Here is a 13,474-nt window from a genome sequence, read left to right on the forward strand (position 1 = left end):
TTCAAGTACATGAGTTGCTATATATGGTTAGAAGGTACAAGATGACCCAGAATCTTTGCCTCCTTCAGAGAGAAAGTTCTATCCTTTCCAGAAATGTGAGGTTTTTCAAGAGTGTCTTCTTAACATCTCAGTAAAATTTATTTTTCCTTGGTAACACATAGAATGAGGTGGCAAATAAAACTCCATGGTAAATTTTCTTTATTTATTTTAAATTTTTGAAGAGATAAGGAAAGAAACTGCTTACCAGAGAACAATTTCCCTTTTAAAATATATGTTTGTTAACTTCATATATGATGATGATTTTTTGCCCTTTGGATTAATTTTCCTAATGTGGATTTTTTTTCATGTGAGCATTGTGGAATTCTTTTAAGATAAATCTACAGTGTGAGTAATAACAATTTTCTTAAATATTTAGGAGACTCTGAAGAAAATGGGCAGACATAATCATGTGAAATCAAGCATGTCTTTAAGAACTTATGCAGGTTTTTATACTTGGTGGTTGCACTGATTTGAAAAGACACTTCCAGATCCTTATGAGGTAATTAAAAAGACTCCCTACTGACTGTGAACAAGAATCCAAAAGATAAACTTATAATAATTGACAGTGGATGGCAGACTTTTCTGTTGTGTAAATAAATTCAAAATGTAGGAAATTATACACTAGGATTTATAACAATTGAAAAATTGAAAACCTTTTTCTGGAATGAGAGACGTTTTGAAGTCAGATTATAATTCCATTTCTCTCACTGAAAAATATATTACTTTGAGGAAATTATATATTCTAAGCCTGTTTTTTCCATTAAAAATTGAGGATAGTAATACCTGTTACTCTAAAAGTTAAATATTATACATTGTGTGATTTTATAAGTATATGTATTATATAGATGCACATATATATGTATAGATAGCTGCATATATATATATATAAAACATCTAAGAATGAACATAGCATATGACATATAGTTTTGCATAAAATTGATAGGTATTCTTGGAATATTAACTTTCCCTTTCATGAAACTATTCTTTACCATGTAATGAGATGGAGAACACCTAGGAAAGAATAGATTTGTTTTGGAAAATTAAAAATTTATTTTAATAAATATTAAATTGATACCCCTTTGGAGATGTCAATTAGGTTGTTGTATACACAGATCCATTCAACATTTGTTCTCCTCACTTTAAATATGTCAATTAATTTAAGTGATTTTATACATGCTGCATCTTTAATGGTATGCCCTTTCCATCCACTCTTGTTCTATTTTTTCTCCTTTAAAACCCAGCAAAGGTATTGCTTTCCTTGGGAAGCTGTCCCAGATCCTAGAGTTGATTTAGATGTTATTGAACTGTGACCCCATATCCATGTGAATATTCTATTCTGACACTTATTAAAATAGTCTGTATGAGTGGAACTCTTATTATATATCTTATCACTGAGAACAATGAACCATGTATTATTCAACATGGTGATCATAATATCTATGACAGATTTGATGCAAATAAATTTGCTAGGTGCATTTTTGGTCAAATGAATTTAAGTTTATAATCCATGTAATTTTTTAAAAAATTCATTTGATTTATAGGTAAACAGTTTATAATATCTGACATCAACTCCTATATAGAAGAGATGAAACCAAAGAAATGGAAACAAGGAACAATTTGACTCACTTTATCCTCTTGGGCCTCAGACAGAAATCAAGGGAACAGAAAGTCTTTTTTGTGATGTCCTTGGTCTTCTATATATTGACTATGGTGGGCAACCTGCTTATTGTAGTGACTGTAACTTACAGTGAGACCCTGAACTAACCGTTGTAATTTTTTCTTGCTACTTTATCATTTATGGATGTCATTTATTCCTCATCTATTTTTCCCTACCTGATTTCAAGTTTGTTCTTTGGGAAAAATATCATATCCTTCCAATCCTCTATGATGCAGCTCTTTACTGAACAATTTTTTGGTGGATCAGAAGTCTTCCTTCTGTTGGTGATGGCCTAGGACTGCTATGTGGCCATTAGTAAGCCCTTGCATTATTTAGTTATCATGGGACAATGGGTGTGTCATGCTGCTTGTGGTATCCAGGGTTAGATGTTTTCTGCACTCAATAATTAAACTGAGCACTATTTATGAGCTTCCATTCTGTGGCCCCAATATCATTGATCACATATGTGTAACATATACCTCTTACTGAAAATTGTCTGCACTGACACCTCTATCATTGATCTCTTATTGGTGGTCAATGGAGGACTTATCTGCAGTTTTGTGTTTCTGCTCTTACCCATCTCCTATAGAGTTATCTTGCACGGTCTACAGAACCTGAGTCAGGAAGAGAGGCAGAAGGTCCTCAAGACCTGTGGTTCCCACATTGCTGGGATTGTCTGCTTCTTTGTTCCCTGTGTCTTCATGTATGGAAGACCTGATAAGACCTTCTCCATGTACAAGTCAGTAAGTGTGTTTTATACAGTCATAGCCCCCATACTGAACCCATTAATCTACACTCTGAGAAATTCAGACATGAAAAATGCTATGAGGAATCTCTGGAGAAGAAATATATCTCCTAGTGCATAAGTGCATAATCCACCATGAAAGGGGTCATTTGACTTCATTCCTGGAATGCTGAAGTCTTCTTAGGTCTGATTCTGATTTCCTCTCCATCAATGAATTTATGATAATTATAATTAAATAGTGCAACTGTACAATTAAAGAATACAGTTCTACAATTGTATTATTAATAACCATTTCCCTCTATGGTACAATGTAAGGTCTATAATGTCTTGTTTATCATATAACCTAGAATGGTGTAATGCCCATATTGAAGAATCAATAAGATGTAACAAATTGTGAGGACATATTTATATAGTTACACTGTTTTTAACCAATTTATGCATTTTGTATTTTACTTATTTTCAGAGGGTGTATTATTTTTGTTATTCTTACCAGTTAAGTTATTCTTTTTATTATGACATATAAGATATTTAATGGTATATAAGGCTTTATAAATTTTAGTTGTGTAATATACACAATTGTAATATAATTCTATTTTTTAAAGAAAAATTGAAATGTAATAGATAATACTAAATAGTAAAGATGAAAGCCATAGAAAATTGGATAAAGTATAGAATAAATTTCTTATTTGTCTCAGTATATTTTTCATTCCACTTCTCCAGAGGGAGTCACTTAATCTGTTTAAGATCCATGATATAATAATCTGTGTGAATGTAATTGTGTTTAAATATATGTATTTTATTCTGCATATGTAAAGTTATTTTTTTGTGTGTGCAATATCTGGATGATATTTCAATAGCAGTCCATGTAGGTCTAATTCTTAGTTTTTCTGATAGTGCACAATACTTCCTTATAAATATACAGTAAAATTAATCTACCATTCCTTTTCATGTTGCCCCTGAATTTTTTCTATTACATAAAATTTCACAATAAGTATATATTTTTCATGTGTAAGTATAAGTTCCTAGAAATTGAACTATTGATATACATATTTGAGTCAATTGTCAGGTAATATATGCATTTAAAATGCATATATTCATAGTTTCTGCCATCTTTGAAGTTGTAGTAAGTACAGCTACACTCCTGCCCACAGTCTGTGAGAATGATTTTGTTTACATTCTCAACAACTAGTACCTGATAAATGCTGATAAATACTTGCTCAGTGGGTTAAGGATCCAGCATTGCCTTAAGCTGTGGTGTAGGAAGCTGATGAAGCTCAGATTCTGAGTCGCTGTGGATCTGGCATTGGCCAGTGGCTACAGCTCTGATTGGACCCCTGGCCTGGAACCTCCATATGCTGCAGGTGCGGCCTTAAAAAGATAAAAAGACAAAAAAAGTTGCATCATCATCTTTTTGCCATTTATTTGAAATCTTGGCTATTGAATACTAAAGTACTAATATATCTGAATCAAATTAATACCTCTATTTTGTTTCAATGATATCTTTATTTATGTGTGGGTTGATGCATAATATAATTGTTTTCATATATAACAGATTTTGATGCATGATATGGCAGTCTTTCATTACTATTATTTTTCAGAATTATCCCTAGTCCTCCATATTTGTGGTTGAATATTATTAAAAACAAATTAAGTTTAAATTTAAATAAGTTAGATACTATAGTTTAAGATCAAATTAAGCTTACAGTTAAGTTAATCTCATGAAGCCCTCGTTATAATAACATTATAATAAAATTAAATGTGCAGATAAGAAGTACCCATCCTCCACTGATAGAATGGCACTTCAGATCAAAGTTAAATAAGGGCAAAAAAATCCTTCCTCCCTTTGGGAAGGTGGAGCTGAAATGAAAATTAAGGAATATGACTCTCTAAAATTAAGGAATATGACTCTCAAACTCCACCTTCCCAGTGAATATTCTGCCTATACAATTGGATGCCCCTTATAACTGGTGTGCCAGAGAAATACAGGATAGTGCATTCGCTCTCTGCCTGCTTCTCTTCAAGAGGTGTATTTCTTACTTAAATAAGTCCTCACTTTTCTTTCTCAAAAAAAAAAAAAATCAAAACTACAACAACCAAAAGTTATAAACAAAACTTCAACAACCAAAAATTAAGTTTAAAGCAGTCTAGTCACAAAGAAATATATACAGGAGCTGATGTCATTCTGCTGGTGGGAAGGGTCAGGCCAGGGTGGTGCTGGCCTGGTGAGTGGGTGGGATTGAAAGGACTGGCAGCAGGGCCATGATGGTATGTGGCTGTTGTTGTGGGAGGGGAGTTTTATCACAGTGTATCCTGGGGCTGGTGCTTTCCCACTAGTGGGTAAGAACAGGACACAGGACCAGTGCTAGCCCACTGAAGGTGGAGCCAGGTCCTAGGGTCTCTGGCTGTGGGGCCAGGGTCCCAGAGCTTGTGTTGTCTCATTGATAGATGGTGCAAGATCCCAGGGGTTCTGAGGCTGGTGTCTTCCCACAAGTGAGTGGACTTAATCCTAATATAGCTGGCTGAAGAGAATTGATTGTCTCATGGCTGGTGTCTAGTGGGGAGACAGTGGTTCAGTGGGTCCTGGGGTTACGGTTGTCTCACCTATGGATGGAGTCATGTCCTAGAGTCTCTGCTTTTGGGTCTCAGGTCTTGGAGCTGATACATGCATGTAGGAGGGTGGGTTCAGGGACCAGGTGTTCCCAGGCCCAGTGCCTGCACCTCTGAGTGGGGTTGATTCTAGGTTTAGTGCTGGCCCACTGGTGAGTAGATCCTGGTCCCAGGGATGTCTGAAGGCTCAACAGTTCCTACATTATTAGCTGGCTTCCTGGTGGTTGGGGCTATGTCACAGGCCAGGTACTTGTTTGGCCTGAGTCTACCTAGGAATAATGCTGGGCAGGGCTGGTGGCTATTGGTTGGGCTACCACTTATGGTTGCCAAGTGGGAGGGTGAGGAAGTGAGATGGGCTTGGAGTCTGGGATTAATAGATGCAAACTATTGTATTTGGAGTGAATAAAAAATAAGATCCTGTGTTTAGCATAGGGAACTATATCTAGTCACTCATGATGGAACACAATGGAGGATAATGTGAGGAAAAAAAGTATGATAAGACTGGGTGACTTTGTTGCACAGTAGAATTTCACAGGACACTGTAAACCAAGTATAATGGAAAAGGTTAAAAAATCATTTTAAAAAAGCTAGAGGGAGGATTCCAAAATGGTGCTTCTTAACACCAGTGTCCTTTCTTTGGAAGCCCCCCAAAATGGATGCTGCCAGCATATATCTCCCCAGGTAAGCCACAGTTGTTCTTTACCTCTCCAAGAGGATCCTCCAAGATCAACAAGTGGGTTTGATCCAGGCATTTTCCAAAGACTGCTTCTGCCTTTGTCTTGGAACCTGTGTGATTTTGTGTGTGCCCTTTAAGTGTTGAATCTATTTTGCACAGCCTTCTGACTCTCCCCAAAGTAAACCATGATGGCCTTCAAAGCTAAATGTTTTAGGGGATAATATTCCTGGTGCAGTAATTATGGACTGGGGAGCTTGATGTGGGGCTCAGGTTCCAGCCCCCTTAGGGAGAAACTCTTCGAATAGTAGTTATTCTCCCATCTGTGGGTCACTGATTCTGGAGGATGGGATTTGACCATTCCATGTGTCTACCACTCCTACCTGTCTTATTGTGGTTACTTTTAAAAAAATTATTTTTATTTGTAGGGGATTTTTTCTGCTCATTTTCAGATTGTTTTCAGTAGTCGGTCGGTTGCCTTGTAAATAGTTGTAGCTCAGGGAGGAGGTGATCTCAGGGTTTTCCTACTCCATCCTCTTTAAACACTCCCCTCCATATGGAAAGACCCTACTGTTTTGAATACCATGGCTTCATAACAATTCAGAATCACGAAGTATAAGATTAACAACTTTGGTAATTATCAAAAAGTGTTTTGGCTATTTGGAATCCCCTGAGATTTCACATAGATTTTAGGATGGATTTTTCTATTTTGGCAAAAAACTTTTTTGAAGTTTGTTTTTTTTTTTCAGAAATAGGAAAACCTATTCTTTTTTTTTCTTTTCTTTTTTTTTTACTATCAATGCTAAGTGAAGTCATCCATACAATGAGACATCAACATCAAATGCTTTCACTGACATGTGCAATGTGAAAAAGGATAGACTGAACTTCTTTGCAGAACAGATGCTGACTCACAGATATTGAAAAACTTATGGTCTCTGGAGGAGACAGTTTGGGGGTGGGGGGATGTTCTTGGGCTGTGGGATGGAAATCCTGTGAAATCAGATTGTTGTGATCATTATACAGATTGTTGTGATCATTATACAGATGTGATAAATTAATTTGAGTAATAAAAAATTAAAAAAAGGAAAACCTATTCTAAAATTTATTTTGAGGCGATTTTAGTATGGATTGAATTGAATCTGTGGAACGCTTTAGGGAGTATTCACGTCAATAACACTAAATACTGCAGTTCATTAACATTTTCCATTTATATGTGTCTTCCATAATATCTTTCAGCAATGCTTTGCAGTTTTCAGCACATAAGACTTTGTTTCCTTGGTTAAGTTTATTTTTAATTATTTTATTATTTTGATGCATTTGCAAATGGAATTGTTTTCTTTCCTAGTGTGGGAAGAATAAGTAAACTTTCTTTAGTAGGAGTTAAGGTTTGTAATTTTTCCTTAATATGTTCTTTGGGTTAAAAATAATTTTATAATAAAATCCTCTCAACAAACAAAGATATGTACCTCAACATAAAAATGGCTATATATGACAGATCTACAGCTTACCTCAGACTCAACGTTGTAAGGTTGGATGTTTTCCCATTAAAATCAGGTGCAATACAGGTCTGCACACTCTTCTCACTCATTTTTAATGAATTACTTCAATAAAAACTTCCAGGAAATTCTTTGAGTTTTCTAATATATATACCCTGATCTCTGAAGTGTGGTAACTTTACTTAATTTTACTTTCATTGTCTGTAACAGTGTTTCCAGTGGCAGCCATTTCTTAGCTTTTCAATCTCAGCTTAAATATCACCTTTTAGCAAAGGTCTTCTTCTGATTACATTATCCATTATAGAATTCTCCCTCTTAATTCCTGTCACAGTACACAATTTGTTGCCTTATAAGTGGTGAATAAGACTACCAATACTTTATTAAACTGTCTGCTTCTTTATGTCTGACTCTATCATAAGAATATAAATTCCATGCAGGGAAAATCTATTACATGTTTTTCCCTCTTTTATTAATAGCTGTGAAATGACAGATAACACAGTTCTTGGTATAAAATAGATACCCTAAATTAAAAAAAAAACAATTGGATACATTAATTAGATATCACATCTAAATTGATGATACATTTTTATTTTTCACATTTATTTATTTATTTATTTTTATGTCTGCCCCTGCAGCGTATGGACATTCCTAGGCCAGGGATTGAATCTGAACCATTGCAACATACACCATAGCTGTGGCAACACTGACTCCTTTAACCCATTGCACCTAGCCAGAGATCAAACCCAAGTCTCTGCAGAAAATGGAGTTGCTGCAGTTGGATTCTTAACCCACTGTGCCACAGCAGGAACTCCTATGACAATTTTTTTTTATATATCTAACCAAATGTCAAGATGGGATATACTGGGCATGAAATAAATGGAAAGTAAAATGTGTTATGGCAAGTGGGAATGTATTTACTAAATTAATCTTCACTGGAACAAAATGACTGGGTAATTTATTCTTGACTGGCAATAGTCTCATCATGGTTATAAAGCTATTCTTTTTCGATGTTACACCTTTCTGACCATAATTATGTTATTTGGTCTAATAATAAATTTACCTTCAGATGTTCTTTTAAATGCTGTGAAAAATCCCAGTGAATTTACTTAAGTAAGAACCTGAATTGGATATATTCCAATTCCAAGACTCATTGATACATATGTTAAGAAGTCTTAAAATATTCAGAGATCTTCACCCATATTGGGAAAAAGAGGTGATGTCACTTTAGGAACTGATATCAAATTTTCAAGAGGTCCTTTGTTATGCATAAAGCAATTCATGAAGGGAAGAAAAAAAACAGAACAAATATGTCTTTCAAAATCTCAGGTCAACTAGTCTGGCCACATAAACATGACAAGGGTAAGAAAGAGAAACAACTGAGGAATATTTTTCTACTTTGGAGTCAGTATGAAAATAACTTACTTGAGATAAATTTTCCCAGAGAATGACTTGTTGCTATCTTCCTACTTAAAGATAGGTGTTGCTTGTCTTTTTTTTTTTTTTTTGTATGTACTATATATTTTAAGGTAAAGTTTAGTTTAATTACAATGTTGTGCCAATTTCTGCTATACAGCAAAGGGACCAAGTCATGTATATATATCACATATACATATATATATATATATATATATATATATATACACACACACACATATATATATACACATACACACATTATTTTTTTCATATTATCTTCTATCATGTTCTATCACAAGATATTGGATATAGTTCCCTGTGCTATACAGTAGGTAGGACCTCACGGCTTATGCATTATAAATGTACTAGTTTGCATCTACTAATCCCCAAACTCCTAGTCCATCCCACTCCTTCCCACATCACTCGTGGCCACTAGAGACAGGTCTGGTCTCTATGACCATAAATGTGTTTCTGTTTTGTGCATAGGTTCATTTGTGCTACATTTTAGATTCCACATATGAGTGATATCATCTGTTACTTCTCGTTCTCTTTCTGACTTAAATGAATACTATGAAAATCTCTAGTTGGATTTGTTTATCTTTTTGATACATCATTTTGCCTTTGTAAAAATTTGTTTTTTCTTTGGCACCATGGAATTTCTTTCAAATAATCTACAGTCCAATTAAAAACATTCTTCTAAATAATCAAAAAACACCATGGACAAAACGGAGATATATTTGAATGAAATAAAATATTTCCTCAAGTAAGAATGCAGCGTTTTTTCCCTTTGTCATAAAACTAGATAAAATAACAATTCAAAGTATTTATGAGTAATTTTTTAAAAAATTTTCCTTCAGATTGAGTAGAAGCTTCCACAAGGTAAGACTAATGGCAAATAATGGGAACCAGCCTTCTTAATCATGTAACTTTCTTTATTATAAAATGTATTAAATCACTTTGAAATATGCCAAATTTAGAGTCCAGTTGTACTTTTATTATTAAAAATGTGTGACATAGAGAAAATTAATGAGATGTTCTGAGCCTTGGTGTTTTCAACTATGAAATGGTGATTACATTTCTTGCTACTACGAATTTTAAATGTGATACATTAAATTATGGGTGCATAACTGGAATCCACTCCAGGAGTTTTGAACAGTGGAATGACATAATTAGGTAATATTTAAAGAGCATCATTTGGATGCTTCAGGAGAATAGTTTTTGAAGGACAGAATAAATGTGGAGAGACATAGCAATAGGCTATTGCAGTGGGCCAGGAAGGAAATATGGCAGTAGAAAATGATAAAATTTGTGATATAATAGGAAAGTAGAGACAATAGGATTTAACAGTCGATAAATAATATGAGAGCAATCTGGGAGTGAAGAACAAACACTGTGAGATTGTTTTGTCTGAGCAATCATGTAGAAGGTTGCAGAGAACAGCTTAGCAGGTGAGGGCTTAAGATGGGTGCTGTGAAACTTAAGAAAAATTTAACATAAAACAAGATACAGAGACATTTATCTTAAAGGTGGGAACCAGGGGCACTCAAGGTCTCAGGGACCAAGAGCACCACCTGAAGAAACCACACTGCTTTTATTGTGCTCTTTAGGATTAGGTCAAGGGGAGCTATAGATGCAGGATATAGTTTTTTATTATTTTAAAAGTCACATAGCTGGTAGATGGGTAAGCTTTTACTCTGACATTTAGGCATTTAATAATCATTAGCATTTGAGGAAGGTTGGCATTATCTGTCTCTGCATAGCATCTAGAGAATAGTCTTTGTGCTTCAGCAAACAGCATGCCTATTTGTAGCAACCAGACAGGTCTAGATTTGCACCTTGGTTCTCCTTGCTGATGCATATTCTGCTAATGATGGCTCATAAACCACTTGGGGCCATGATGTTCCTCTCTCTCTTATTTTAATAGGACATATCATGCTGTGCAACTGGTGTACCAATTTGCACAGGTTTGGCATGTCTAGACCAATGCATTATGTCCTCATTCAGCTGACAACATGAATAACTTATGCCTTTAGGTCTTTGTTCTTAAGCTTAAGTTATTTGCCAGCACTGTGACTTCTTTTCAAGCAGGAATATGGGTTAAAGTAAAGCAGGATAAGATGAAGTTTTCAGCATAGAAAATAAAAGCAACTAGGCTAAAATAATATTGTAGAAATATGTCTCCCGACAGAGGTGTTACTATTTAAGGAGATGGGGATACATTTTCTTATTGTGGACAATTTTAAATATATCTTTATAAATACTAACTTGATATCCAACTAGAGATATCCAAAATTAGAGATGTTGCATATATAGGTTTGAAAATTAAGAGGGAGATAGGGGCTGGAGACACACAACTGAACTGTTTCCACATTTATTGGTCATGAAAGGGAGGAATATCCACCTAAAGACCCTAAGAGTAATCAATGGGGTTGGAGGAAATTCAGGACAGCGATCTTCCATTCATGGTTTGATCTACCCATGCTGATTATGTAAATTATCTTAAGTGGGTCTCAAATATTACACTATTGTGACTTTATAAATGGTGTACTTTATCATGGAACTCCTTTACCATCTTTTTTTTAATCCTTTCTTATGAAAAATTTAAAGAAATTTTCTTTTTTAAATTGAAGTATTGATTTGCAGTGTTGTGTTAATTTCTGCTCTACAGCTCAGTGACAAAGTCATACATATATACACATATATATATATATATATATATATATATATATACACACACACACATTCTTTTTATTATGATATATTCCATCATATTCTATCACAAGAGACTGGATATAGTTCCCTGTGCTATACAGTAGGACTTCTTTGCCTATCCATTCTAAATGTAATACTACTAACCCCAAACTCCCAATCCATCCCACTCCCTCCAATCCCCTTGGCAACCATAATTTTGTTCTCCATATTTGTGAGTCTGTTTTTGTTTTGTAGATAGGTATGGCAGCCTGGATATAAACAGAGATTCTAATACTAAGTGAAGTAAGTCAGAAAGAGAAAGGCAAATACCATATGATATTACTTGTATGTGGAATCTAAAATATGGCACAGATACACTATTTTCTAAAATACTCTTTTTCCATTATGTTTTATCATAGAACATTGAATATTGTTGTCAGAGATATACAGTAAAAGGTTATTTTTCCCCTCCATTTATAATTGGGGTTAGCAGATGTAAGCCATCTTTTTTATTCTTTCAATTAAAAAAAATCAGCTAAAGCTTACTTCCTCTGGGAAGCCTTCTCTGATTCCAGCTTGATATATTCTTACACTATGACTCAGCACCTTGTGAATACACATTTAATGACACTCATTACAAGGATCTGGAATTGCCTGATTCCTCATTATGTATAACATCACTGAGGGTAGGAAATGTGGCCTTAATCACAATTATTTTTGACCTATTGGACACGAATATACTCCATACATATTCTTCTAATGTATCAATAAATAAAAGGTGTTATCCCCCTTGTTTTATAGGTAAACTGCTTTTAATGTGTGAAGTCAGTTCCAGTATAGACTAGATGGAACCAAGAAACAATGTGACATACTTTGTCCTCCTGGGCCTCACACAGAATCCAAAGGAGCAGAAAGTATTTTTCATTATGTTCTTACTGTTCTATATTTTTACTGTGGTGGGCAACCTGCTGATTGTTGTGACTATAGCTGTCAGTAAGACCCTGAATTCACCGATGTACTTTTTTCTTGCAAGCTTATCATTTATGGATCTCACATTTTCTTCTTCTATTACCCCTAGATTGATTTCAGACTTATTCTTTGGGGAAAATACCATATCCTTCCAATCCTGTATGATCCAGCTCTTTACTGAACACTTTTTTGGTGGGTCAGAAATTGTCCTTCTGTTGGTCATGGCCTATGACCGCTATGTGGCCATCTGTAAGCCCTTGCATTATTTGGTTATCATGAGGCAAAGAGTGTGTGTTGTGCTGCTGGTGGTGTCTTGGGTTGGAGGTTTTCTGCACTCAGTAATTCAACTGAGCACTATTTATGGGCTCCCATTCTGTGGCCCCAATGTCATTGACCATTTTATATGTGACATGTACCCCTTATTGAAACTTGTCTGTACTGACACCTATGTGACTGGCTTCTTAGTTGCATCCAATGGAGGGCTGATCTGTTCTATTACATTTTTGCTCTTACTCATCTCCTATGCAGTCATCTTGCAGTCTCTACAGAACCTGAATCAGGATGGGAGGCGAAAAGCCCTTCAGACCTGTGGTTCCCACATCACTGTTGTTGTCTGCTTCTTTGTTCCCTGTATTTTTATGTATGTACGACCTACTATGACCTTCCCCATTGATAAATCATTGAGTGTGTTTTATACAATTGTAACGCCTATGTTGAATCCATTAATCTACAGTCTAAGAAATTCTGAGTTGACTAATGCTATGAAGAAGATCTGGAGAAAAAGCTTCATATATTATAGTAAATAAATCCGACATCCACAATGAAGGGAGACATTTGATCTCAAGATACATTTCTTTTGAATGCAGGAGCCATTTTAAAATCTTATTCTGATTTCTTATTCTTCAGAGAGTTTATGATAATTGTAATTAAAGAACACAATTATACAGCTGTGCTTTTCGTAAGTTTCCTTCCATGCTAGGATGTAAGGAACATAATTACCATCGCTTTACTGTACCTAGAAAGGTAAAAGTCTATACAGTAAGGTGCCAACAATACATAATGAAGTAGTGAGGAGATCATTAAATAATTACACTAATTTTTATTCATATTATGCCTTTATATTTTTTACTTTGTTCAGAAACAGTATGATTTTATTTAGATTCTTGTCATTTAAGTTTTTA

The 13,474-nt window shown here is 34.8% G+C and overlaps 2 protein-coding genes across 2 annotated transcripts; both read left to right on the plus strand.

Annotated features, from left to right (window-relative positions):
• The first annotated feature begins 2,160 nt into the window (after nucleotides 1-2,160).
• Nucleotides 2,161-2,562, plus strand: LOC146398992 (olfactory receptor 4A47-like). Its single transcript, XM_084979567.1, has one exon. The coding sequence runs from the start codon at nucleotides 2,161-2,163 to the stop codon at nucleotides 2,560-2,562; it is 402 nt and encodes a 133-aa protein (XP_084835693.1).
• A 9,604-nt stretch (nucleotides 2,563-12,166) lies between these two features.
• Nucleotides 12,167-13,099, plus strand: LOC102164683 (olfactory receptor 4A47-like). The gene has a single exon (XM_021081690.2). It carries the CDS (start codon nucleotides 12,170-12,172, stop codon nucleotides 13,097-13,099), a length of 930 nt encoding a protein of 309 aa, XP_020937349.1. The 5' UTR covers nucleotides 12,167-12,169.
• Nucleotides 13,100-13,474: the final 375 nt, after the last annotated feature.

The sequence above is a fragment of the Sus scrofa genome, chromosome 10, assembly GCF_054392235.1.
Source record: "Sus scrofa isolate SSC_HxYL_T2T_F1_AM1 chromosome 10, Sscrofa_HxYL_maternal_Yorkshire_Landrace_v2.0, whole genome shotgun sequence".
Classification (NCBI taxonomy): Eukaryota; Metazoa; Chordata; class Mammalia; order Artiodactyla; family Suidae; genus Sus; species Sus scrofa.

Bases quoted from the DNA above. Each gene is read 5' to 3' on its own strand.
- LOC146398992 (XM_084979567.1), top strand. From the start codon at position 2,161: ATGTGTAACATATACCTCTTACTGAAAATTGTCTGCACTGACACCTCT.
- LOC102164683 (XM_021081690.2), top strand. From the start codon at position 12,170: ATGGAACCAAGAAACAATGTGACATACTTTGTCCTCCTGGGCCTCACA.